This window comes from Sceloporus undulatus, chromosome 6 (genome assembly GCF_019175285.1).
Source record: "Sceloporus undulatus isolate JIND9_A2432 ecotype Alabama chromosome 6, SceUnd_v1.1, whole genome shotgun sequence".
NCBI classification, from domain to species: Eukaryota; Metazoa; Chordata; class Lepidosauria; order Squamata; family Phrynosomatidae; genus Sceloporus; species Sceloporus undulatus.
Genome location: NC_056527.1, coordinates 87,617,737 through 87,644,773, shown reverse-complemented (window position 1 = coordinate 87,644,773; position 27,037 = coordinate 87,617,737). Strand labels below are relative to the sequence as shown.

Genomic DNA, 27,037 nt, shown 5'->3' with positions numbered 1-27,037 from the left:
GCTCAGAACAGCATTTTCTAATAGTATTTTTCCATGTTCAATAATTTTGTGAGACCCATATGCCATACTTGATTAATTTACTCATTTCCCCCTTCTCTTGGCAAGTTTCTTCAGAGGGGGGTTGTCACTGCCTTTCTCTGAGGCTGAGAGTGTGCGACTTATCTTAATCTTTACCTAAGTAACAATAGTTTATTAAGCCAAGAATGAGTATTGCTCCCTCAACTTCTTGTATCTTGGCTTTGGCACCTTATAAAGAGTGATTTGTTAAATCAACACAGATTATACTACAATTTCCTTATTAAGATATAATTCCTTGTTGCATCTAAACATGAGAGGCACCAATACACAAAGCAAGAAGTGCAAAGCAGAAAGTGTAGGACCTCTTCTCAGTGTAGTAAATCATGGGTACTAACACCAGACTTATTACAGTTGAATCAGCCACATGATAGAAATATGTGCATGTATCTGACTGTTCACAACTGAACTAGCCAAATGAATTGTATGCATCAAGTTTCTTTGACTGTGAAATTCACACAAACTGCTAGAATGAGACAAATGTGAAACTGGAAAGTGCTCTCCATAGTATGCACATCACAATAAACAAAATATGGACAAACAGTTTTTGGTTTCCTGCAAGCATATTCAGACAGTTTGTGCTAGAGTTGGAAAGAATAAACTCAAAAGATTAGTCTTGCTGTACCAAGCTAGGAGTGCAGAGGGGAAAATCCAGTGAGGAGGATAGTCACAAGCTGTTTTCCAGTACCCAAGACACAGCAACGTCTGCACTATTGCATACCAGTTATCAAAACATAGGTGGCGAGGCTATGTCCTCCCTAATCCTCCACTGGTTTCCATCTCAGCTGATGTCCTCTCGTAGTTCCCCACACCCACCTGCCTCCCCATATCAGGAAGAGGGAAAGCCAAACTCGGAAGGATTCTTGGTCATTCTCCCCACTACCCTTCTGATGCCACATATGACTGGGTGGTGGGAACCCCAATGCTGCCAGAGACTTTCTTCCATTGAGATATTTATTTGAAAACAGACATTTGGCAGTGGGGAGAAAACTGACTAAGGCCTGGTACAGACTGGCACTATGTGTCGACCTAGGGCCAATTTTAGGGCTCGGGAGAGCGGAGCATCTGCAGGCTCCCAAACCCTATCACACTGTCCAGGTGCCATAATGGCTCGCCCCATCCACACGGGGGCTATGATGACGTCCGCACAGCGCAGCACCTAAATGGCATTGCGTTGTACGTACATCATCAGTGCACGCCCTAAAAAGAACCTGCCAGGACCTGGTTCGTTTAAGAGCTCCCAGAGGTCGCATTGTTGGGTTGCTGTGGCCTCCATTGGGGGCGGTGTCTTGCTGTCCCTTTCTCTCTTTCTGTTGAGCCCCTAAATTATTTGTTCTTCTTTGTGAATGAATTAATAATTTAGTATAGCACATTTCTAGTTTGCTCCCTACTCTTCCTCAGTACACCCATGGCTCCTAACCTTTGGCTTACTGTGACATCTTGACAGCCAACCAGTCAGACTAACATTGAATATGTAATTCATGTATTACTTTTGCCGTCTCATTGCTGCTTCTTCAAATACTGAAAAAAGCTTACTTGAACCCAACAAATCTTCTTGGCTTACTTGATTATCACAAATCTGCCACCCATTGACAATCTGCTGGATTACTCTGGACAATCTAGCTGCTTGCTTCAGGGTTGTACCAGAGTTCCTAACAGCCTAACCTCCTGTTATCAAATATTCCTGGACAAGATTACTATTTTGAGGGAAAGGATGAAGGAAAACAGTTTTGTGGACAGTTTAAAGAAAGAGTCCTGAAAAGCAGTGACTTGGGTCAAATGTTGTAAACCTGGTATGGGTATCTCTTGACTCCATGAAGGTGATATCTACATGAGGTAGACAGAGAGACACTAAAGTCTCAGTCCTATTGTTAGTCCCATCTAGAGCTGTTTTTGTTAGGTGCTTTCATTTCCCACTTATGGTGACCCAAAGTTCAGCCTATCAATGGGTTTTCTTGGCAAAAATTTGTTTAGAAGAGGGTTGCCATTAGCTTTCTCTGAGGCTAAGAGTGTGACTTGCTTAAGGTCAGCCAGTGGGTTTCCATGGCTGAGCAGGGATTTGAAATCTGGTTTTTCAGAATCCTAGTATAATACTCAAATCACCACATCACCTAGCTCTCTAAACTAGAACAGACCTATTGAATCAATCAGGATTTACGTAAGTTGTATTTCATCATTCAACAATTTTGATTCAGTGGATCCACTTTAGTTGTGACTCCTAACAGGACTGAGGCCTATAAATCTAAGGATGCAATCAGACTCAAGAACTAGATCCTAGAAGAAACAAAGCCAAATCACACCTCCAAGTTTGTGTTTTTCCTGGATTTAAACCTGCAACTAAAAGAGGGTCAGAGTGGTGCAGTGGTTAGAAGAGAGTGGCAACCACTATTTTGAAGTCAGGGAACAAAAGGAAGGATATAATTTTAAGTAATCATAATTAAAATTAAATAAATGGTAAGAGCAACAGGAGGCACACAGGAAGCACACAGGAAAAGGACCCATCTTGGCTTCCCTTCCCTTCTCTGCCTATGAAAACCCATCTGTCTGTAATGTCAAACATCATAAATTGACATTGGTCAAGAGTGGCTACCATACCATATTGTGGATGATGTTGGTTAGAGTCCAAACCACAGGGACACTGAAAAAAGGGATGCTGAGGAGGATGACGTGTAGGAGGCCAATTCCCAAGACATAAGAGAGCCAAATGCCCCGGCTGTTCATGACCCGAGTGTTAGGGTTCACTTCGCTGTGAGCTGTGCCCACATTCATTTCTCCAGCTGAGCAACCCTGAGAAAGAAAGAAAACAAGGCCACAAAGATGGGTTAGTAGGATACACAATTCACAATGGCATTCTCTCCCGCCACTTTCTTACACAGAGAAACATACCTCTCCATACACCCTATACCGCCTCAAGCAAAAAAATTAGTTTAGAACACTTGTGGGTCTCCACTTGGGCCCATAAGGCTGCATTCTGCCTGCCTTTCTGTGAAGGCTCAAACGAGCCTATACAAAGAAGAGGAATGGGGCATCACCCCCTTCAAATGAGCCTATACAAAGGAGGGGAATGGGGCATCACCCCCTTCAGTTGGTTACAACCAGATATTCATGTCAAGGGACTACCTTTACCTTTTTACCTATGGCATCATCTATCCCTTTATTTATTTTTTTCATCTAGACAGTCCCAAATGTTAGTACGCAAGGGGATCTTGTAGCACCTTTGAGATGAACAGAGCAAGAGAGGTTGTATCGTAAGCATCTGTAGGCTTGGTTTGCTTCTTCAGATGGCTTTTTTTTTTTTTTTTTTGCTCAGTTATCCTGAAAGGTGCTATAAGATCCCTTTGGGATTGTGTAACTGAGAAGAAAAAAGGGCCAACAAAGGTACACTAACACATTCCAGATTAACACAGCTATGGCTTAATTTGCATTACAGAATTGATGCAGTTTGACACTGCTTTAACTGCCATGGATCAATGCTATGGAATTTTGTGATTTGCAATTTGTTGTGGCACCAGAACGCTTTGACAGAGAAGGCTAAATATATCACAAAACTACAAATATTAGAATCCCACAGCACTGAGCCATAGCAGTTAAAGTGACATCAAAGTGCATTATTTCTGCAGTGCAGATTAGGCCAATGTCTCTGATTTCTAGTCCCAAATGTTGTTACCTTTCCTCGTGCTCCACCTCTGTGGTCATTTTGGTTGCCTATTTTTGCGCCTTCTCTAAAAGTAAATGCTGATTCAAACCATGTGTATGTGGAGACATTTTAATGTGTGCCGGTGATGGGAGGCTGTAAGCTGGGTTGCCAGTGTGAAATCTTGAGAGGATTCCTGTACTTTTTGCAGCTGATATAATATGTTACCTGTTTATATGAAAAACAGCACCTGCTGAAATTCCTTCTTCTAAACAACCTTTAAAGATACAAGATCTCTCTCCAGTCTTCAGTCTGGCATCCCTAGTTGTAAGGCTTATTTGATTGTTAGGTACTAATTAATGCTCAACAGCCAGGATGTGAAAAATGAGGCCTGCCACATGTTCCTGAATTGCAATTCCCAGCATTCCTCACCACTGGCTAGGACTGCTGGTTGCTGCAGTTCTGCAGCTGCATTTGGATAGCCACAGAACTGATGTCAAGAGGCTTCTTGCAGGCCTGTGTATCTCTTTCCTTTGGCCAGCACGGAGGTGATGTGCAAATTCAATATCCCTGCCCAGCATGGTGGCCCTTTATTAGGACAATCACACCCTCTGAATAAAACACATGAATATAGGGGCACTCCTGTTTATCTTAACACCCACCTTTCTCATGCCAAAGAGTGTGGCCTCAGAATCACTCCCACACAGACACTATTGCGTATTGTTCCATCTGCTTACAATCATATTCATTTCTTCTCTACAACCACATTAATCTTTGCACTTGGGGGGGGGGCTTTCAGATTACATATATTAGTACTATGTTCCACTTTGTTCCATCCAATGGAATCCTGGGATTTGCAGTTTAGGGGAGGGTAATTAAAATTCTCAGCCATGAAGCTCTCGTTACGTCCCCAAACTGCAAGCCCCAGGATTAGACAGGATGTTACCATGGCAGTTAAAGTGGAACCATAGTGCTATAACACTGTAGTGAAAAAGAGCCACTGGTTTCTGATTCAGGCTCTCTTAAAGCAGAACTAAATAGGATAATATCCATGTCTGTAGTCTTACATGGCTGAATTTTGAAATTAAATAGATAACCAGTGTGACTAGTCCTGGACTGAATGAATGAGAGAGAGAGAGAGCACTATCTCTCTTCTCAGCCATGGTTACAATCCAAGTTGCTGCCCACCTACCCACTCCTGACCTCCTTTTATGATTTACATTTGGAAGAAATCACTCAGTCCTGTTCCAATGTGGACTATGACCATAGTGGGGAAGCATGTTAATGCTAGGATCACCAGATGTCACAACCTGCAAAGGAGGACAAAGTACTGCAAAAGGCAAAATAAAAGCTAAAATCACTACTATTGATATAAATTTATTTCACATGGTTTATTTACAACTATATTACATATACTGCATTTCATTACGTACTCAGTAGTATTTTTCTCATGAACCTATCTTTGTTAAGATGCCTTGCTGGCTTGCCGTATACTTACAGAACTCTGAGCAAGGCAAATGCTTAAAATTGTATTTTACTAGCAACAAACCCTTGACTGAATCTAGACTTAAATGATTACTTTAATTTGTCCACTGTGCTGAAATTAAAGAAAAAAACCCTTTGCACTGTGTCCTCAAACAGCCTATGACATGTTTGCTGTTCCTCTGAGAAACAAACGTGATCTGAGTTCGGGGGCAAGTCTTATCTGCTGTTGCTCCTAGGAAAAAAAAACTTTAGAAGGATCCATCCTATCCTACTATTTGCAGTGAGGACAGGATGCCAAGTAGGCACATTTTTCCAAATGGAACACACAAATGTGATGTAAGTCAATGGACTTCTTAGTTTTGGAATTCTTCCTGGACGGGAGGTTGAAATGTAGGACATGTCCTGGATAAGTAGGAAGTCTGGTCAGGCTGGTTAATGCAGGGATGGGCAAAGTACTTCACTAAGATATATGTGCAACATGCAAAGCTGTTTTTGCCGTTTTTTACTCTTCTATCAACCTTTTTTATAGTCCACCCAAATTTTCCCTGGACACACTGTGGTTGCTCACAGCCTAGTTTAAGCCTTTTCCCCTTTCTTATGCCGCCGTCTTCTTTTGGAATAGGCAGATTGGCACCCAGTTCTTTATATGGGAAGGGAAGACCCAAGCAAACACATGTATAACATTACCTTTAGTTTGGCCCTTAATTAAGCAGGCACTAGTAGTTTTTCTGCTACATACACCTTCCTGTGTTTACTCTTACAATGGCTTGGGTTGCACTTGCTATGGAACAGGTGTGATTCAAAACACATTCAGCATAATTTACTATTTGGACAGGAGATTAAGGGAAGAAGAGCACATGCTGACAACCTGCATTTACATGCAGGACAAAACCGAGACGTTTCATTACCTGAAGTGGAAACAGCCAATGGCGCTCTCATACAGATCCAGATATGCTATTTTGGAACATGAGGTAGAAAATCCCATAAACACGTTGCCCATTCTCGGCAGTACAATCACAACAGTTGCAACAAGTTCAATAAGTAACCATTTTGCTTCATAGACAACACCTGCCGGAGGCAGCCACTCCCACCTAATGACAGGGTCTTGTTTACATGCACATGGACTAGAATCAAGGCACATCTGTCTCTGGCTCAGAAGGACCAGGAAGCTGAGGCTCTACTGAGATTATGCACACACCAACATTTTCAAAAGACATCTCCATGTACTCAGCAGCACAGAAACAAAAACTGGAACGATACCGAGGAGATTAGCATAGCTCCAGTCCAAGGATGACATGCAAATTTGTGAAACATCCCAGATGTAATGTTTTGTTGGCGACTCAGAGACAACAGGAACATGAGCAAAACCAGAATAGTAACAGCCTATGGGACTCTGAGAAGGACAGGGCATTGGAAAGCTGTCTTGATCCTTTTCCTTTCCTTCAAATAACATCCCTTAGTATAGTGGGCCCTTGGTATCTGCTGCAGTTTGGTTCCAGAATTCCCACCGGAGATACCAAAACCCATGGATGCTGAAGTCACATGGGGTAATAAAATGGTATCCCTTATATAAAATGGCAAAATCGAAGTTTACTTTTTGGAACTTAGATTATACATACATACATACATACAATGGTTGAATCTGTGGATACACAAGGCCAACTGTATTTATGTAACCCAGAGTGGAGAATTTATTTTTGGCCCAGAGGTCCAATTCCAATGTGGAAGGATCTCAAGGGTCACACTCCATTAGTGGGCAAGGCTAAGGACATGGGTTGAGTCAAGGTAAAGTGGCTGGGGCCAAACAAAACTTTTGCCAACTTGGACATTTCTGTGCCCAGCACAGAAGTCATTGATCAGTGCTGACTCAGGAGTAAGTCCCAATGCAGCAGCTTCTTGGGCTGCAAAGTAGATCTCAGTTCTGTACAAGACTGTCCCAACCTATAAATCACTACTCCTCCTCAGCAGAAAAGGACTGGGATCCCCTGTGAGCCAGATCTAGCCCATGTGCCAGAGCTGTCCCATTCCTGATGTAAGACTTCTGAATGAACATAGGAAGCTGTACTACACCAAGATAGACCATTTGGTTCATCTCATTCAGGAGCATCCACTCAGCCTGATATCAGCCAATAATGCTATTAGGCAGGGTTCTGCTAGCATCATCATGAGTAGGAAGACCTCCAAATGCAGAAACTGGGCTGACTTAGCATATTTGCAAGTAAAATGAAGCAATACCAATCACCAATTAAAGAGCAGTGGGGCTAGTCCAACATCTAATGGTCTTATTTCACTTTACTACAGTATAGATAAGGGCTCTTGGTGATTCCAGGCAAGGATCTTTCCCAGCCTTACCTGGGGGCACCTGGCACTGAATCTAGGATTAAGGTATGCTGATGAAACCTAAAATGGTATCGCTGGGACTGGACTTTTTCCTGTTCCAAAAGAGTGGCATTCTCATGATGCTTTATCTTAATGGAATTTGTCATGAAGGATGTACCAACCACAAAATTTATGAAGATATTTATGTACATGCCTGTAGAAATGACTGTGTTACTTTTGAATGTGACAGATGACGCTGAAAGGGATGCTAATAAAAGAGAAAGAAGCAGCAGCACATTTTTGTGTTTACAGCTGTTCATAAATGCCTGTAGCATGCTTGTAGAAAAAGGTGTTATAATTTGGTGTATTATTTTCTGCTAGGTAATAAAGAAAGGGGAGAGTCTGAAAAATGTTACTCACCTCAGCATTAGATAAATGCAAAGGGATGTTACTTGAAAAAGGAAAGCAGGGATCAAAACAGTTTTCCGGTGCCCTTTGTTTCTCAGAGTCCAGCAGCGCTTTCTCTCCCTGTCTAATATATAATGTTCCTACTGTCTCTGTGAATAGGATTCATACATACATATGTTGGATTCATAAACTGCTATCTGGGACCTCCTTCATGCAAAGCAGATCATGTACCACAAAACTATAGCTATGATCTGTGTTACACAGACCTCTGCTACTCAAAATGATGGTCCCTGGAACAATGTCAGTTCTTGACACATTGACTGCTGTTGAAACAACTGTAGTCAATGGGCATAAATATGGTGCTGGTCTTTAGTATGCTGGAAAAAAATTGCCAGTCCCTGCAACAGATATCCTGAGAAACACCGATATAATCCTCAGCAATTCTTGCAAAAGCCCTATAAGGAAGACTGATATTGTTATTAACAATGCATGCACAATAAATTACAGCTGCTGTTTGCTTCCAATGTGCACACTACACATGTATTCCTCCCACACTGACAGAGATTGCTACAGCTCATGTTTTCAAAGGTACCTACTGTTTGCAGCTAATATATCTCAATGCAAAAAGCAGGTTGCATGCAGGCCTTTTGTATCATAATTTGGCAGGGTGGCCCCCAGATATTCAATATTAGCTCTGCACTTAGTTCTGAACTATTTTTAAATCCATAGTTCTGTGCTTTTCCAGCCAAATCAAGGGGGTGGGTGGGGGAAAGAGAGATGGTTTCTACAGCTGTTCTGTCCTTCAAGCTTCATGTAGTTTCAGATTCCAAACATCTGGCAGTCTGAGAATTGTTATCTGAGTAGCTGAGATGAAAACTAGGCATAATTTTGGTACGTATTGATAGATTTTGCCATGATAAATGAAGAATAGGCTACACTGGATTCACCCAGCAAGTGTCCTTAAATGTCTACAGATCAGTCAGCCTAATAGGGCAAATTCCTACTCCATTTACAGGGATTTTTCCAAACCCAAATTACACACTGTTTTAAGTCTGGGACAGTTGTTTGCACTCAACATGTAGTGCATACAAGCTTTCTCTTCATTCCAGTTTTTTGGTCAAAGTATTTTGTTTCCCTTACTTTTATAGAACTGGAAAGTGAACCTCTGATAATGTTTTCATGAATTTTTGATATTGCCATCTGAGAGGGATGTAAATATTCATCATAACGCAGCAAATGAGAAAATGCATACATAAAGTGCTTGAAGTGACATTTAAAGCCTTGAATGGCTTGGGACTTTGATACTTGAGGAAGTGTCTCTTTTTACCCATATTTATACAAGGACTGAGGTCTGCATGGGGGAAACTCTTTTGTATCCCACCAGTGAGTTCAATACACCATGAGAAGATGCCAGAGAGGGCTTTCTCTGCTGTGGCATATCTTCCCCTTCATTTAGAGGTCAAGTAAGTTAGTGTTGCCATAAACTGGAAATGATATGAAATCACAAAACAGCAAAACCACAGCTGTTCATCAAAGTCTTTAGGTCTAACTGATTTAATTCAAAATGTTTATGTACTTGGCTTTAAACTGTTTTAACCTATTAAAGTTATTCTAACTTGTTAATAATATAAGGTTTTAATAGTATTGTTATTTCAATTGTAAACCACTTTTGAGTCCCAATTTTGGGGGAAAGCATCCTGAAATCTCCTATGCAGAGTCCAGGAGTTCTTGAGATACTATCTTGCCATGAAAGCCAATCTTGATCAAAGTGTATTAGCAACATGGAGAACTCTATGTCACTAAGTACAAATCCCTGTTGATCTAATAAACTGTATATGGAGGAGGGAGAATTTATTATTTCCAAAAGACGATGTAAAGAAAGGTAAGGTACTTGAAGATGAAGATGATGACAATGATAATTTCATATCTGCCTCTCACCATGGATTGAGGAGGGGGACAACAACAATTTGCAAACAACATCAGTTAAAACACACATCAACTGAAAAAGACAAATAAGATGTGCACACATTAAAACAATCCACGTCTAAAATTCATCATTTAAAATTCAGAATTAAAAAGTAATCTGGATAAACCTGCCAGAATATATTGGTTTTCAATGCTCTTTTAAATTCAGACAGTGTATTCAGCTGTTGAATCTCTTCCAGCAGGTTGTTCCTCAGTCTAGGAACGACTGAAGAAAAAGTCCTCTGTCTACCAGAGGGGCTGAGCATATGGAGTGGATTATATGGGAAGATTACACACACTGTCAAAGAAGAGAGTTCCAAAAGGATTGTAACACCTGTTTAGAAACTCTTTATGCATCTTTCTGCCATATGAATCAGATAACTAAAAGGCCTTCTTAGTTAGCCAGGAACTCTTCCCATCTCCCTATACTCTTTCATGATTTTTTGATTTTCAAAGCTGCTAGTTATTACTCTGGAATGGAAGGTACAACTGAACATTAGTTTACAAGGCTTTTTTTTTTTAAAGAAAGACAAAAAGAAGAGTGAGCTATAAAAATTAACAACCTATTTCACCAAAGGATTTTACAAGGCTGAATTTTGTTTCACTGACAACTGCAGCATAATGCAAACCTACAACCTTGCACAAAACAACAAAAACGCAACAAGTATGTGCCATACAGCATCTAGACCCAGTCTTTTTAGCTCAGTGACTATGCCTATGAGCAGAGCAAGCTTTAATGGCTTCCTCTAGGGCCCTAGGCTGGGGTTTCAAAACCAGGGATGCACGCAATGCTGAAAAGCTTTCATTTGCAATGGAGAATAAAGTTCAGACTATTGATTCTTTCTGGGCATAAGAGATGGACACATTTGTAATAGGTTCCTGATGGCACTACCAGTGCCAACAAGCCAAGGACTTATGCAAATCGGGCAAAGGTTTCATAACCTCTTACATTTTAATTCTTGTTTACCTCTCCAGCAAGACAGGACAGAACTATGAAGGCTGAATTAGATGTGACAGCAGGGGTTCTGTTTAAGCAGCAGATGGGGCAGAGAATGGGAACAAGATTTTAAAAGCAGAAAAAGCATGGTGAGATTCTTCTCCTTGGATGGGTCTTCTCCTCAGACAGCCTAAGAAAGTAGAAGAGACCTCAGCAGGAAACAGAGAATACCCTCCAAGTGTCCTGGTTTGGCAGGGAGGATCCCAATTAATCCTCTATTGCATTATTTTTCAAGCTGTGTTTACGATGTCCCAGTTTTTCTTTCCTCCTCCCACTTTGCTCTTTGTCCCCAGCTTATTTCAATAGTGCAAAGTGAAAAGGTAGCTTGCACTCAGCTAATGCAGTAGGAGAGGATGGAACCCTGCCCTTCCCTGTAGATTCAGGCAAAAGCAAACAGCTGTAGCTTTTACCAGCATGTGTGTCCTTTCTCATTAATAACTTTTGCCATCTTGACTACACTATAATATTGCTTGGTCACCTGTCCCAGTTTTCATCTCTGAAATGCTGGAGGGTACGGCCAAGGGGATATAGGGATATAAACAGCAGATGTGGGGAGGATTTAGCACCCGAAGCCCACACAGTTAATTTGCTATTAAAATTTGATCCCTCCTTTTTTTTTTGTGGTCCAAGTTATACATATAGGTTGTCCAGCTCATGGTTTATAGTACTGTCCGAAAGCAACCCTACCAACTAAGAGTCAGGAAAATGTTGCCCACAGGAGACATGAAACCTTCAACTGCCTTTTGTGCAGATTATGCATTCCTAATAAGGACAATAACCAAGATTAAGGGATTTCTTTAGTGGGGCCAGGGATATAGCCAAGGAGGGGGATTTGGGGGTCCGGACCCCCCCCCTTCCATTAGAAAAATGAATGGTGTGTGCTGCTGCGCTGCCGCACTCAAGCCCCATTATATAGTCTGCCCCCCCCTTCCTAAAATCCTAGCTACGTCCCTGGTGGGGCCCTTACCCAAGGAGAACTACCTGTGCCAAACTAACAAGGTTTTCCAGTGTGTTTCAACCAGGCAATACACAAGCAATCCGAAAGTCACCAAATAATATAGAGAAATGTTTATGCTCTTCCCACCAAAAATCATAATCCTGCTTCTAGGTATGCAGTCCCATATCACAGGATGAAAGAGAGGTGAGACTAGCTGCTTCCCAGTGGGGATGCTTTTGCCAGACAGACTAGCTGCATTAGGGTAGGTTAAACAAGTTTGGATAATAAACTCTTGTAGAATAAAAATATAGAAAATGAGAAATGCTATCCCCCCAGGTGCTGTCTGTATGCACTAATACTCTTGTCAATCACCTTTGCTCTCTGAGAGTATAGAATGACATTTCTTTCCACATCAATTTGCATAGTAAAGACAAAATTACTATATTAACTCACTTCAAGTTCTCTTCCTTTTTCTAACTTCTCACAACAGCAAGGAAAGACAAGCATGACACCAGTATTCACATGGCAGATGACCTACAGGCCTGGTTTGGACATCACACCAAACCACAGTTTAATATAATGAATGGGCCACAGAAATCCTCTTGTTTGTACACTCCTCTCCTTCCTCTACTTCTGGCATGGTTACAAAGAGATGTTGCTATGCTCCCATTTTTGCTTAACCACAACGTACTGTGTTCTCTGAACACTAAACTGTGGTTAATGTGAACTATGGTTTGTTTAAGCAAGTCATGGTTTCAAGCTGGACTGTTGCAAGCAGCCATGAGCTAACATTAATCACATTTTGTTGGTTTGGATGACAAGATAAGCTGTGATTGATCAAAACGAAAAGTAATGCTTCTGAATTCCTCACATATGGAGGAGAGGGGAAGGGGGAGTCAGTGAACACTAGGCTTACTGCAGCTCATTCTCATTACACCAAAGTGTATGATGTTTGAATGTGGCCACAGAATACAGTGTACAGATCTGTTGACCTCCAGCTAGGCACAAATGAAAATGAAAAACCTGAAGGAGATACAAAGAGGCAACTAAGATTGTGAAGGGCTTGAAGACATGGCAGATGCTTATAAAATATGAATGACTGGAGAGCACAGGTAGTTTATCAATAGAATTTGGCAGAAGTAGAATACACAACATAATACTGATAGAAGGGAGCATTTTACCATGCTTTTTCCTCGCTGTCCCAGAACTAGAGGAAGAGAGACAGGGAAATTTCTCTTTCTTTTCTGTCAGATTATCTCCCTTTATCAACACTATCAGTATCACCTTCAGTATCAGTATCATCCAGTAATGTTACTACAACTGCAAGCCAGACACTGGAAACACCAAAAAATAACATTTTCCTATTGATATTGACATCCAGAGCAGTAAACCAGGTAAACAGATGAGATGAAATCTGGAGGCTCAGCAGCTAGGGAAAGTGAACCTGTGATTCTTCTGGTAGTACCATTTGAGAACACAACTAAATCAATTTGGGACATGCAGGGGCAAGCTGTAGAGCCCAGAGGACCACACCGTCCCATTTTTGGCTCTGCTGCAGTGCACCATTGTGGCTGTCATTTTGTGAAACTAGAATTAGGAGCACAGTTCTAACTCCATTTTTTGCCCAGGGAAAGGAGCTGTTTTGAGGTGGGAAGCCCTCCTCAACAGCATTTTATAGCCTTGCAAAGGGCTTTTAAACCCATCTTATGTATTTTGGCCAAATATAACTTTTTGGCACAAAAAAGGGAGTTTACAAGTATCTTAGGGGGGTCCCTGAAAGGTATCATGCGCCCCATGGGTCCTACAATTTCCATCTCCGATTTTAGATATCTGTATTCCACCAGTGTAGAAAATAGTCATTTCCACGTTTGGAGAGAAATAGTTTTCTAAGCATGACTGAGGAACTGGATCATAATGTATGGATCGTAATGCAAAGAGGACACTTTCATCTCGTGTTACAAATCATGATGAAGCATGAAATGAAGGTGGCATGAGGCATGGTGGGCTCTTCGGTTGACACACCAAGACAATAAGACCTGCTTTATGTTCAACCAAGGTCAATTTAGCCTCATGTCATCCACTCTGACTAGAGAACTCCTTTTTTTCCAAGTCACTGAACTACCTTTATCTAGAAGATGTGCAAGACTAGGCCTTGCATTCTACTAATTACAATAATGCCACTGAATCCCTTGTTGAATGGTGTGTCAACTTATAGGCAAATCCCCTTGACTTAATGGGTCTGCTCTAGTTAGGTATACCAATAAGATGCAGGTCTGGATATACAATTTTGATCCCCCCCCAGGTCAACTTAAACTTAATGCTGGAAATGCAATACAGATGATGTTTCCTTGTTGCATATGATGTGGATGCTTTCAATGCTTATAGTAGTTGGATGTGTTATAATATATTTTTAGAAATATCTTTGGTATTTCTAGCTGTATGTGTTTTTAAATAGTATATTTCTGCAATGGGAAATTTAACCGAGGGCCAATATTGTTGTATTCTACATGCGTTTACTGTTGCAAAAAGACTTGTATTTCAGAGCTGGAAGGATAAAACATTCATTATCTGTCATTCAACAGCCAGAAGATCTTACTGCTTTAGCTATGCATGAACTGCATTATAAAGAAATCTAATTCAAGAAAACATACTTTCAAAATATAGTCAGCTTACATCCATGTATGTGCCTAACTCATGTTTATATCCTATGTACTTCCTCTTTACATTTTTTGGTGTGTATTTATATAAAGAGAATAACATATCAAGTGCAGTTCTCTTTAGGGATATGTGCTAAAAATAGTGTTCTTTCAGGTGTACTCATTTTTTGTTAACAATGCTATTCTCTTTATATTATTACAAATATAAATGAAGCTTTGAATACATTTGAATGTAACATTTAAACCAAATATGCTAAATCAGATATCATTGTTTAGAGCATGGGAAAATTACATAGAACACTTTTCCAAAACAAAACAAACAAAAACCAAATTATTGTCTGAAATCTTGGAGAGCCACCGCCAGACAATACTGAATGGATGGACTAGTATATAGCAATTTCTTCTGCTCTTAAATGAGGATTCATGAAATGAGATGATGAAAATGACTCTAGTCTAAATGGTACCTTCTGGGTTAAGTATAGGCCACTTTCCATCTGGAGCAGCTCTGGAGATTATAAGGGATTTGAAAACCAGGATTAGTTGGTTCTACAGTATAATTTATGAGCCTGTTCACATCAGTCAAATTTAAATGACCATACCAGCCAAAATGTATGTGTCAAGTAGAATTTCAGGGAGGAAAAACAGCACCTAAACTATGCCTCGTTTCTGAAGGCTACATGCCATTATACCCAGTGAGATCACTTACATCACCAGTTGCCCTACTGAAACAACACCATGGAAAAGAGACTTTGTTGTTTGTTTGTTGTATGTCATCAAGTTGTTTCTGACTTATGGTGACCATAAGATGAACTATATCATGGGTTTTCCTGGCAAGAGTTGTTCACAGGAGGTTTGCCATTGTGTTCTAAGCTGGGAATTGAACCCCCGGTCTCCAGAGTCATAGTCCAACGCTCAAACCACTATGAACACTGGCTCTGGAAAAAGGACTGGCCCATATAAAGAGAGCCAGAGCATCTAAAGAATCAAAGGCCACTCTTTCAGGAAGTTAGCTTGGCTTTCCTCCATCTCTTTATTGCTTATCCTTTTTATTTATTGAATTCTATTTATTATTTATTCAAATAGTTCTGTCCTACCCTTTATTATAAGAGCTCAGGGCAGCATATCAATAAAATATATTTAAATAGTTTAATACAATACAGACTATTAAATTAAATGAAATTAAAATTTTGTATTTAGTCAGATTTAAATAGAATTAGAAACATATTAAACAAATAAACAAGTTAAACTGGTTAAAACCATCTGTGTACATCTGGAAAAATCAAACCCCGTTTTAACTTGACAGAGGAATGAAGCCAATGGGAGAGCATACGACAAATAGGGCAGAGCATAAAAGGTCTTCTCCACAGCCCTTACAGTGTGTTGCTCACATACGAGTCTCAAAGCACTCTTCCCACTTTTTATAATGTTCCTTTTTGGAAACAAGGTGGTTGTTCCTGACCACACTCACCCACACTGGATGTGTCTGTGCATCAAACACCTGCTAGAGACATTAGAGAAAGTTCTCAGCAAAGGAACAATTATTTTCCGAACAGAAATGAGTCTAGATGGCCTTTGGTCTTCTTCTAACAGTGATATTATTTGCATTTGAAACCCATGCTTTGCAATGGTACTAGCACACTGCTCTAGTTAAAACTATTTTTGTCTCGTCTGGCGCTGCTTACCAGGGCTGCTATGATTTCATAATGTTTGCAGCTGTATAAGCCAAAGTACATTAAAGATCAAATGATATATTAAGCCTAACTTTGGTATGCTTTGGGTTTTCTATGAGAAACAACAACTAAGGCAGCTGCAATACTGAAGAAAGAACTGGCAATATTTAACTCTTTCCCCATATGTCATTTTTCCTTTCAAAATTATGTTCCAGCCCCCACCCCATTTTTTTTAAAATGGACAATTTAATGGCATGTGCTTCTTTTTACAAACCTGTGCTGCAAGGGAACAGGATGATAAAAGTTTCAATAAGAATAGAGCAGTGTGGTGAAGTGGTTTGAGCACTGGACTATAACTCTGGAGAGCAAGGTTCAGCAGGGACTCTGAAAACAATAGGAATTTAGTCAGAACTAAAGCAAAGTACAGCTAAATCTGAATCCAATCCTGTGTATGTTAGGTATCTGCAGATACATAGTTATATTTTCAAATTTAATACCATTAAACATTTAATGCAGGGGCTGCCAACCTGAGCTGCCCTCACCCCCAGGGTGAGAAATGGAATTTCAGGGTGTGTGACAAAGAGTGGTTTGGGTGCTTGAATGACAAGACACATGTCATCACTCTTTTTTCCTGACTAAATTAGAATCTAATTGCCCCGTTTAGATATGCATTTTATTCATTGAGTTAAAAGCTTATTTTTTAAAAGTTCAATTTGTTCGCCCGCAATACTGAATGTGGTTCAATTTGTGGTTCAAAAATTAGAAATTAGACTTCTTCATCATCAAACATGATATTATTTTGTAGGAGGTGCAAACATTAATAAAGCATGTGTTAGGGGTGTGGTCCATAGAAAAAGTTGGAAACCATTGGTTTAATAGGTAGGAGACAATTTTTTTAAAAGTCGGGCCGACACTCTTCTGAAATTGCAAGCTCAGTTTACTACCTCATAGCTACTGAACACCTAGAAGACTGTACACTGGACATGCAATCTTGTAACTGCTGTGGAATTCCCTTTATGGTTATCAAAGACCAAACATGATTCCCCCCCAAACCACTTTTTCGGCTTAGCTGTGCCGCAACCAAATGGTTTCTGAGGTGCTACAGATTGGGATGTTGGAAATGACATCTGCAGCCCTCTTCTGGCCATGGGGCGCATTGAGACAAGTAGTTGTGGAAGAATCCTGAGGGATCTTCCCAGTGTCTGTCAATGTGCTCTGCAACCAGAAGATCACTACAAACATCATTACCCAGCACTCCAATCTGCGGCCCCAGGAATCCCTCACTTGGGGCACTGCCAGGCTGAAAAGGTAAGGTTTCTTTTAGCAGTGGCATCATCTACAGCTACAACAATGGAGCTCCATCATCATAGTTATGTCTGACGATGCTGGATCTCAGCTAGGTTTATTTTTAAAGCCTTGTAATAACAATGACAATGTTAGCAACACAGCCTGTTTTCTTACATGCAGAATGGCTCTCTTGATATGGTATGATGAATTATGAAATATGTAAGTCCATTTGCAACACAACTGCTTTCCTTTTAGACCAGAAATAACTCCCACTGAGTTCAATGATGAATACTCCTAGGTAAGTGGGTATTGGCTGGCAGCTTAAATCATTCAGTGAGTTGGCCAGAAATAGAGATGCTCCTGGGTCCTGACACATGATCACATGTTATCTGAGACATACGGCACAAGGAAAGAACTGCCCATCAGTGAAAAGCCTGAAGAATAATCCAGTTCAAATGGCCTCCCTGTGGTACTATCATAGTATTTTGGTTCTGCTCAGTGAGTTAAGTTTCACAAACTGCATTCCAAGTTAACTGCTGAAAAAGACAGGAGTATCAAGAGTGAATGTTGGTCTGCTTACCTCAGCCAGAAACTGAAACTTCGGAATCTAACATTAATTCTTCTTTATCTTTTAAGCATGCTGAATTAAAGCAGGAATCTCTTTTGATTTCTAATTCCTAGTTTTTGCCAACGGAAGCCAGTTCAACAGCATTAGCCAAGGAGTGAAATATTTTGCATGGACTTAAGATGCAGTATGCAGTATGCAGTATTAATATGCAGTTTTAATTATGCTTGAGCATGTTAGCTGGATGCCAGGATAAACATTAAAACAAAAAACAATAGGAGCTTTTTTTAAAAAAATACAAAGTTGCCCTCATTCCAAAATTTGGCTGTATGATTACAGGAATGTCAAACTGGATGGAAAAGGTCAGTTAAGAGGAAATGGGCTGGTAAACACAAGCTTAAACCAAGGGTACAACCATTAGCGTAGACCTGGACTTCAAGGAAGATATCAGAGGAGTTTATCAGACAAGGAAAATTGGAAGTATAATCCAATGGCAATCTGAATGCAATCATTGGGTTCCACGTTATTGCGTGATAGACTACCACACGTAAATTCAGGCAATGGCACGCTATTTTCGGGCAATGGGAAGCCAGTTCGAACACAATTTGCATTCATTCACATAAATTCACTGAACTAAAGAATTCACGTGAATGCGTTCTGGCCCCACTTTCTTTTCATTCGAAATTAAGAGAAATTCCTCAGGTGTGATAAAGTCCAGAGTTACACAAGTGTGTCCGTGTTAGGGAATAAATTCTTAAGTATAAAATGTCTAGATGTGAACAGTGACTATGGGGAACTATAAGTCAATTTCAGTTTGTTAACAAAGCAATTGATTGTAGCTGGGTGTTTTGGCAACTAATGAAGGCATAAGGTCATGGAGTATCAGAGAGCACGTAGTATAATTTGTAAACATGTTGTGTTGGGGGACAGCAATGTAGGTGGCACAGGAAAAGCCACAGGAAGAGGCTGGGCATAGTGGTTGCATGGTAAGTGCCTATATAAGGCCCAAGACCTCAGTGTACTGCGTGGGTTGTTGTTTGTTTGTTGGTAGATTGGTGATAGTGTGTAGCTCGCGTTAAGGTTTGTGTTTGTAAATACAGCAATAAAGTGCTTTTTGGAGATAGGTCCAGCTTTGAGGAGGGCAATCAAAATGATGGTCTGGAAACCATGCCCTATGAGGAGCCGCTTAAGGAGCTGGGTATGTTTAGCCTGAAAAACAGACGGTAAAGAGGTAATATGATAGCCCTGTTTAAATATTTGAAGGGGTGTCATATTGAGGATGGAGAGAAAGCTTGTTTTCTGAAAATAAGAAAGTACCTACCTTCATAAGGACTTGAAACCCTCCTTATTCCTCCTCTCATATTCCCATGCTCTTGCCCTTCTCCCCACCTTTGATCCAGCTATGTGAGTTTCAAATGTAAAACTTCAAGTTCTCAGAGCACATCCTCATTTTAACCAGGTTGGCAAACAATCTTCTGTTCTAACACAAGAGTGGACAAAGTGAGGCCTTCCAAATGTTTGTTCAACTGTAGCTCCCATCATTCCAAACCACTATGTTGGCCAAGGATGATGGAAGCAGAAGTTCAAAAGACATCTGGAGGACTGCCTTTTACCCACAGCTGCTCTAACACATCTGGAATGTAGAAGGAGTTGTAAATTATGCAATGGGCAGCGAGAAGAGAAATGGAGTGTACTTCACAGCTGAAGCATGGTTGTTTAAGAACTGTACACCATAAAACAATTAAGCCCACTCTTTCAGACTTAGAAGAAGGCAATGGCAAACCTCCTTTGAACACATCTTGCCAAGAAAATCCTAGAATAAGATTCCCACAAGTGAAATTCAACTAACTAAATGCCCATTGGCCTAAGCCCATTTGGAAAGGTCTCTTTAAGAAGAGCATGGCTATGGAGTGCAATACAGAAAAGTGAGCTGGGCAACTTTTAACTTAAGTCAGGCGACAGAGCTTATGGTTTCCATTCAGAAGGTCCCAAGCAGAACAGGCAGTTGCTGGGGATGCTGGGGGTTGCTTGTTGTTATGTGTCTTCAAGCCATTTTTGACTTATGGTGACCCTAAGGCGAACCAACCATGAGGTTTTCTTGGCAAGTTTCTTCAGGGGCTTTTGCAACTGTCTCTGAGGCTGGGAGAGTGCGATTTGGCCAAGGTCACCCAGTGGGTTTACATGGCAAAGCTGGGATTCAAAATCTTTCTCCAGAGTCATAGTCCAGTGGTCAACCACTATATCACGTTGGCTCCATACAGCAATAACTGGGAGTTCCATGGTAGGAAGGGCTGGGCTGGATAAAGCAATAGCCTGATTTGATATGAGTCTGTGTCATATGTTCTTGTGTCCTTAATTCCCTTAACCTATCATCATTCTGCCCACTCACAAGTAATGCACTGCAATGTTCCACCCTCCCAAGTTGCTACAGAAAGCATGGCAACATCCCATGGCTTGCACGTCCCTTGGGACTGGGTTCAATATTTGTTTTTCCTCCTAGCAAAGCGTTATCACAGGACTGGACTTTTGGCAGCGCATTGCACTTTTCAGGTCTATGATTTTTTAACCACCGCTGCACTTGTGATCATGGCAGATCTTTTTGGACTTTGACTTGCCTCTTTTCAAATTGACTTTTACAATATACCTTTAGTTACCTAACTGGGTTGAAGGAGAGATTCTAAAATACCCGGGTAAATAGAAACATTAACTATACAGAGACAAGGAATTTGGAAATGAAGAGGAGTGCATTTATAATCTGGATTCTACTTCTCCCCTTAAAGGAAACAAGGATAACATATCAAAATCCAGAAACAGTTTGGACCCTTTTCAGCCATTTCCAGTGTCTTGATTTCATACGCTCTTCTCAGTGGTTGATGATGATGATGATCTCAATATCCCTTCCCTATCTTTCCCCCTGAATTCTTCCAAATTTGTTTGTACAGTTTGTAAAGTCCCATAATTAGAAAATACGATCCACAGGGCTGCTGCAGCAGAATAAGATGATCAAAGACTAGGAATAAAGTCTGCCACGCGTTTGTCAATGACACTGGATTCCAACAAGCACTTCACTTTTGCAACTGAACCCTCAGCTTACCTACTTGTTAGGTAAGCTGCCAAACCAGTCAAAAACATAACTTGCTCAAGCAGCTGAAGCTTTCAAATAAGTAACCATTTGTAATGTAGTTTTCCTCTTTTTCTGCTACATCCCACTTAAGTTATGCCATCTCACAATTTGTCCAAAACGTGAACGCCTCACCGTGGTCATTTTTGACTCCAGATGAGGTGACTTTTGTATTGTTTCCCCACATAGCTCCAATATATATATATGCGCATGTATACACATCAAGGAAAATGCTCTAGTCCAGTCCAAATCCTGATATGCTAATTTTCTACTTGCTTTGAGTTTTTTTCTGTTTGTCTGACAGTGAAGAAGACTAAATTGTTGAAAAATGATATTGAATAGTGATAAGTACCATTCAAAGACATTATTATCCTGCTGTAATTGTGATTTACCTGCCTCATGTGATAAGCTCCTTTGTTACCTCAGAACTCTTCCACTTCATTCTTCTGTGAAAATAGATCCAGCCTAGTCCAGGAGAAGTAAGCATTCATTGAGGCAGGCAGGCACTTTGCCCAAATCCACCCTCTATCTCTCTTTGCGCAGTGGTTTGAGAAGCTCAGATTGTGTCTTGATTATGAAACTCCAACAAAGAGTTCCCAAAATATATGGCCTCTGCCATATATAGTCAACTTTTGTTCTTCTGCTCTTTGAAAAGAAAAATCCAAATAACATTCATGCATTTGCAGCCAGGCTCCCCTGCAGTTTGCCTAATGCGGATTGCCCCCACCTCCTGAATTACTCAAAGGCTTTGAATGGAGGGTTTTGCATACAGATTGCAAAGACTGTCTCCCCAGTTTCCCCTCCCTCATAGTCTTGTAGGCAAAGTCCAATGTAGACTGCTTCATGTCCTCCCTCCCAAACCTTCTTAAGCAATTCAGCGCTAGTCCACAGACTTAGGCATTAGGAACCCATGGCCCGTCAAATGTTGCTAGATCACAACTCCCACATTTCCGACCATTGTCCGAGCTGGTTAGGATATGATGGGCATTGGAGTTGAGTAACATTTGGAGTGCCATGGGTTTCTCCACCTGAAGTATAGATTTTTCTGGTCTATACTTGCTTTTGGATGATACAAACCCACCACTGATTTCCAATATTCACCACTAAGTATTATTGTACTAAGGCAGGAGTAAGGAAAATGCAGCCCCTTAAGGACCCCCCAACTACCAAATTTAGCTCCCTCCAAACAAACAATTACACTGCCACAAAAGCAGTGCTGGCTTCTCCCCACAATTGCATCCTGAGGAAGAGCAACAGTGGCTTTTCAGCAAAAAACAAAACTAGAAGAGATGTTGTACCACTTCTACCCTGCAGGGCACTGCGGGCCTCCTGTGGCCCTCAGGTAGCCCTTCAGATCCAACTGGCTCATCATGTCTTACTACTGGCTATTCTGGTTAAGGCCAATGGGAGATGTAGTCTGATGTGGAGGGCTAGCCATCACACCATGTTTGCATTGGAGATAGGAGACCCCAGCTGACTGCAGAGAAGCATTTTTTTAAACTTTACACAAAAGCACAACAGGAACTTTTGGCCAGGTGTATCCGCACATGAGTGCCTTTTGTGGCTTGAGATTATGCATTCAGATCCATCCCTTGAGATTAGTAAATTTAAAGCAGATGGGCAAAGACTGATGAGTTGATGGAGCCAAAATCTCACCCAGCACCTCAGAGATACAAAAAAAGGGAGTGGGAGGTTCAAAGGCAGTGCTGAGGTCTGTTAATATTATATGACAATGGGATTTTACAGTGGGAAGGAGGTGTTCTCCAGATCAGAATGGGCAAAGTGCAGCCTGTGGGTCACATGCGGCCACTGGGACCCCACAGAAGCCCTTCAAAGCCCCTGATTTTTTTTTTTTTAATTTCAGACTGGTTTTTGGGTGATTTTTTGCCTTCAAACCACCCAAAGCTGCCCAGAAAGACCAGTTTGCTCTTCTGAATTCTCCCCAAAATAGACTCATCCCCAAAATTGGCCAAAATGTCAGCTGGAAGTGACCCCACTTCACTTTGGGCTCATTGAAACATGCTGCTGTTGCCTGCCAGGCAAGCACAGGACGGAAAAAATGGCTTCTACCACGTTTGCAGTTGCCCACCCTTGCTTTAGATTATAACTGTATTAGCCGCTCTAATTGTGATGATCCCTCTGTTTGAGGGACAGTCTGCTTGTTTTCCTGACTGGACCCTTGGACTTTTGTCCTGATGGCGTGCGACTGAGTGTTGTGTCCACATAATAAGCACCTGCTTCCCTCTGCATGTACACAGAAGCTGGGTGTGCCAAGGGAGTTGCATATAGATTCACACTCCATCCATCCACATAATTGCTGCCACCTACATGTACACAACATGTGATGCCCTCTTTTCCTGTTGGTATGGCAACAGAGTGAAACTTGGTCCCTTGTGAAACTGGTAACTTCCTCTCCACTTCCTACCTGATTCCTTCATGCTTTTTTTGGGTGTTCTTTATATTCAACATATAACCATGTTAGCCTGAAAAATCAGTATGTAATCTTGTAGCATCTTTGAGACAAACGGAAAGAAATGAGCGTTCGCAGACTTAAGTCTACTTCCAAATGCATCTGAAGAAGTGGACTTGAGCCTACAAAAGCTCATGCTGCCAACTTCTTTCTTTCAGTTAATCTCAAAGGCGCTACAAGATCTCTTTACATACTTCACATTTAAGTCAGTCAGGTGCATAATCTAAAGTCAGTGTGGTGCAGTTGTTGGAGTAATGGACTGAGATTTGGAAGATCTAGGTTCTAGTTCTATTGAGCCATGAATCAGACCTTGGGCCAGATACTTTCTCTCAGCCTGACCTACCTCTCATGGTTGTTGGGTGCAAAATAGTGATTTCCACCGCCTTGAACTCCGAGGGAGAAAAGCAGGATGTAATTGCAACTAATAAATAAAAATAAACCCCTGTGACAAAATATTTTGCTGGAGTTTTAAGCAAAATGACTCACAATTCCCCGACTCTAAATTTAGTCATGGGCTGTGACATGCAGAACAGAGATGTGTGTGTGTGTCCTCAACAGCATCCAGTGCTTGCTTCACTTTAGCTATGTACAGACTTTCCTATTATCTCTCACAATTAGGACTAACAGTTGAAAAGAAGAGAATGAAAAAGAAAAAGACAGGAAAGGTTAGCACTCAGAGGTTTAGCTAAGAGGAGGTGGACAAAATGAGTTCATTGCCCCCCAAATGAAATTTTCATTCAGTTCCCAAATTTCTAGCATTGCAGAGTGAGATAAAGAGAATCATTCACACCCAGAACACTTACATTTGCTGGACATTCCCTTGATAATGTTGTTGGTGTTGTGTGCATTCAAGTTGTTTCTGACTTACGGAGGCCCTAATGTGATCCTGTCACAGAGTTTTTGTGGTAAGATTTGTTCAAAAGAGGTTTGCCATTATCTTCCTTTGAGGCTGAGACTTGCCCAAGTACACCCAATGAGTTTCCATGGGTGAGCCGGGATTCGAACCCTGTTCTCCAGGGCCATAGTCCAACACTCAAAGCAGTACACCATGTACTTCACTTATCTCCTTGTGTTGTTGTGACATCAAAGATTACACAGTGGACCAGGGGTAGGCAACCTGCGGCCTGCGGGCCGGATGCGGCCCAGCAAGGCCTTGGGACTGGCCCCAGCCCGGTCCTGCCGCCGATTGCTGCCGGAGCCTTTGGCCTCTCACATGAGGGTGTGGAGCCTTTGGCCTATCAGGAGGAGGCGGGCAAGGGGGGGCAAGCAGCGGGCAAGGGGGGCAATTGTCTATAGAAGCCTCAGAAACATGCATTTATATTTTAAAAAATTTAAAAATCAGCAATTTTTTCACGTGTCCTCCCTTTTTTTAAAAAAAGTCCTCCCTTTGAAAATTTTGACCTACATTTGTGCCGGTTTGTTTATTTATTTAATTTTTTTAAAAAATTATTTAATTGTTTATTTTTTGGCTTCGGCCCCCCAGTTGTCTGAGGGACAGCAACCCGGCCCCCGGCTCAAAAAGGTTGCCTACCCCTGCAGTGGACCCTTGGTATCCACTGGGGTTTGGTTTCAGGACCCCTGCCCTATGGATACCAAAATCTGTGGATGCTCAAATCTCACTGAATACAGTGGCATAGTAAAATGGTGCTCCTTATATAAAATGGCAAAATCAAGGTTTGCTTTTTTTGGAATTTATATCTTACGGGAATATTTTTGAGCCACGAATGCCTGAGTTCGTGGATGATGAACCTGTGGATGCGGAGGGCTGACTATATTTCTAAATGCTTCAACTGAAGTTTTACCACAGTGCTAGAAATTTGGGGACTGGAGTAAAATATCCCCAGAGGGTGATATTCTTATTTTGGAGGGGTAATGCCCACATTTTGCATCCCTCACCCCCGTACCGTTGCGTTGGCACTTAACTCCAGCTCCTCAGGCACTGTCCTCTTCTGACATCCCCGCTTCCATCTCTACCTAAAACTCCCTACCAGCATCCCCGAGAGTCAGCATAGCGTATTGGTTTGAGCATCGGATTGCAACTGGAGAGCAGCGTTCAAATCCCAGTTCAGCCATGTAAACCCACTTGGTGACCTTAGACAAGTCACACTCTCTCAGCCTCAGAGGATAGCAATGGCCAATCCCCTTCTGAACAAATCTTGCCATGAAAACCCCATGATAGGTTCTCCTGAGGGTGGCCATAAGTTGGAAATGACTTCAAGGCACACAACCACAACAAACCAGCATCCCTGATCCCTGGTCACCCTGAGCTAAGAACATGGATAGAAATGTCAATCCATGCTTCTTCGATCTGCTTAAAAAGGAAGACTTTTTGGAAGGCTGAGATGGAGGACAGGTCCTGGAAACAGGAGGACCAAGTCTGGTCACCCTCTGCATGCTCCCTTTGGCACCTCTTTGCAAAAGTGATACCACTACAACAGGGTTTCATACTTCCTTTGCTGGATTATATATACACCAGACAGGCCACCCAAGCTCCCCTTCCCCCAGCTGCATTTGTAGCTGGAAGCCCCCTCTGGTCCTCCTCCTGCCCTGCCCCGCACTTACCTTTCCCCAAAGGCAGGAATGTAGCTTCTCTCTCCAGTCCCTCCTTGCCTTGATGGGGATCCAATGGAAGGGTCTGGCCCTGAGCCCTTGGAAATGGGGGGTCCCCCTCTCTCTGCCTTGGAAGACCCCAGCAGCAGCAGCTCAGACTTCTCCTCTAGTCTCTTCCCAAGAGCTGACAACACAGCAAGGATCTGTCACAGCTCCGCCCCTTCCAACACGTCATCACTGGCAGCCAGGAGGAGCATGCTGGGAAATGTAGTTCCTGGGGGACTTTGAGAGGCTCTCTGCCAGAGTCTTCCTTTTCCAAGCATCCCAGCCTTTTCTTTTCTATTCTGTTTTTAATATTAATTAATTAAAGCATGAATTTATTTTATTTTTATATGAGTGGTTTTTTTAAAGCTTTGATTTAGTCATGTCCTACTTTCTGTCTTTCTTTCTTTCTTTCTTTCTTGAAGCTCCTGTATTTTGTCCTCCTTTGGGGTTATGGCATCAGGGCACCCTGAATGTAGGACGTGTCCTGGAAAAGGAGGACACCTAGTCACCCTGCTTGTTCCCCCTCCCCAAAGTATTATTATTATTATTATTATCATAAAATAATATATTTTAATTTATTGTTTTTATTTTTATATTTATTTTATATTTATTATATTACATAAATATATTATGTAATATATATTATTTATATATATATATATATTATTATTATTTTAGTTTAAATAATAATAATAATAATAATAATAATAATAATTAATTTATTGTGTATCTGGTTTTATTGATGTAAGCTGCCTTGATTTAAATGGAGAGGTCGGATAGAAATAATAATAATAATAATAATAATAATAATAATAATAATAATAATAATAATAATAATAATAATAATAATAA

General features: G+C 41.2%; 1 protein-coding gene and 1 non-coding gene across 4 annotated transcripts in view; one reads left to right on the top strand and one right to left on the bottom strand.

Annotated features, from left to right (window-relative positions):
• The window catches only part of ORMDL3 (ORMDL sphingolipid biosynthesis regulator 3), a 35,734-nt gene extending 9,382 nt beyond the window's left edge, over positions 1 to 26,352 (bottom strand). The window contains exons 1-2 of one of the 3 annotated variants that reach the window (XM_042474490.1): positions 26,153 to 26,352; positions 2,671 to 2,862 (exon numbers count right to left, since the gene is read on the bottom strand). In XM_042474490.1, the coding sequence (XP_042330424.1) occupies positions 2,671 to 2,844 (174 nt within the window). In that variant the 5' untranslated portion in view covers positions 2,845 to 2,862; positions 26,153 to 26,352. Of the gene's footprint in view, positions 1 to 2,670; positions 2,863 to 21,512; positions 21,915 to 24,393; positions 24,533 to 26,152 lie in introns of those variants that run through there. The other 2 variants (XM_042474488.1, XM_042474489.1) reach the window with 2 other exon arrangements.
• On the top strand, positions 6,418 to 6,519 carry LOC121935844. The gene has a single exon (XR_006104868.1). It is a non-coding gene; the product is annotated as a U6 spliceosomal RNA (small nuclear RNA).
• Positions 26,353 to 27,037: the final 685 nt, after the last annotated feature.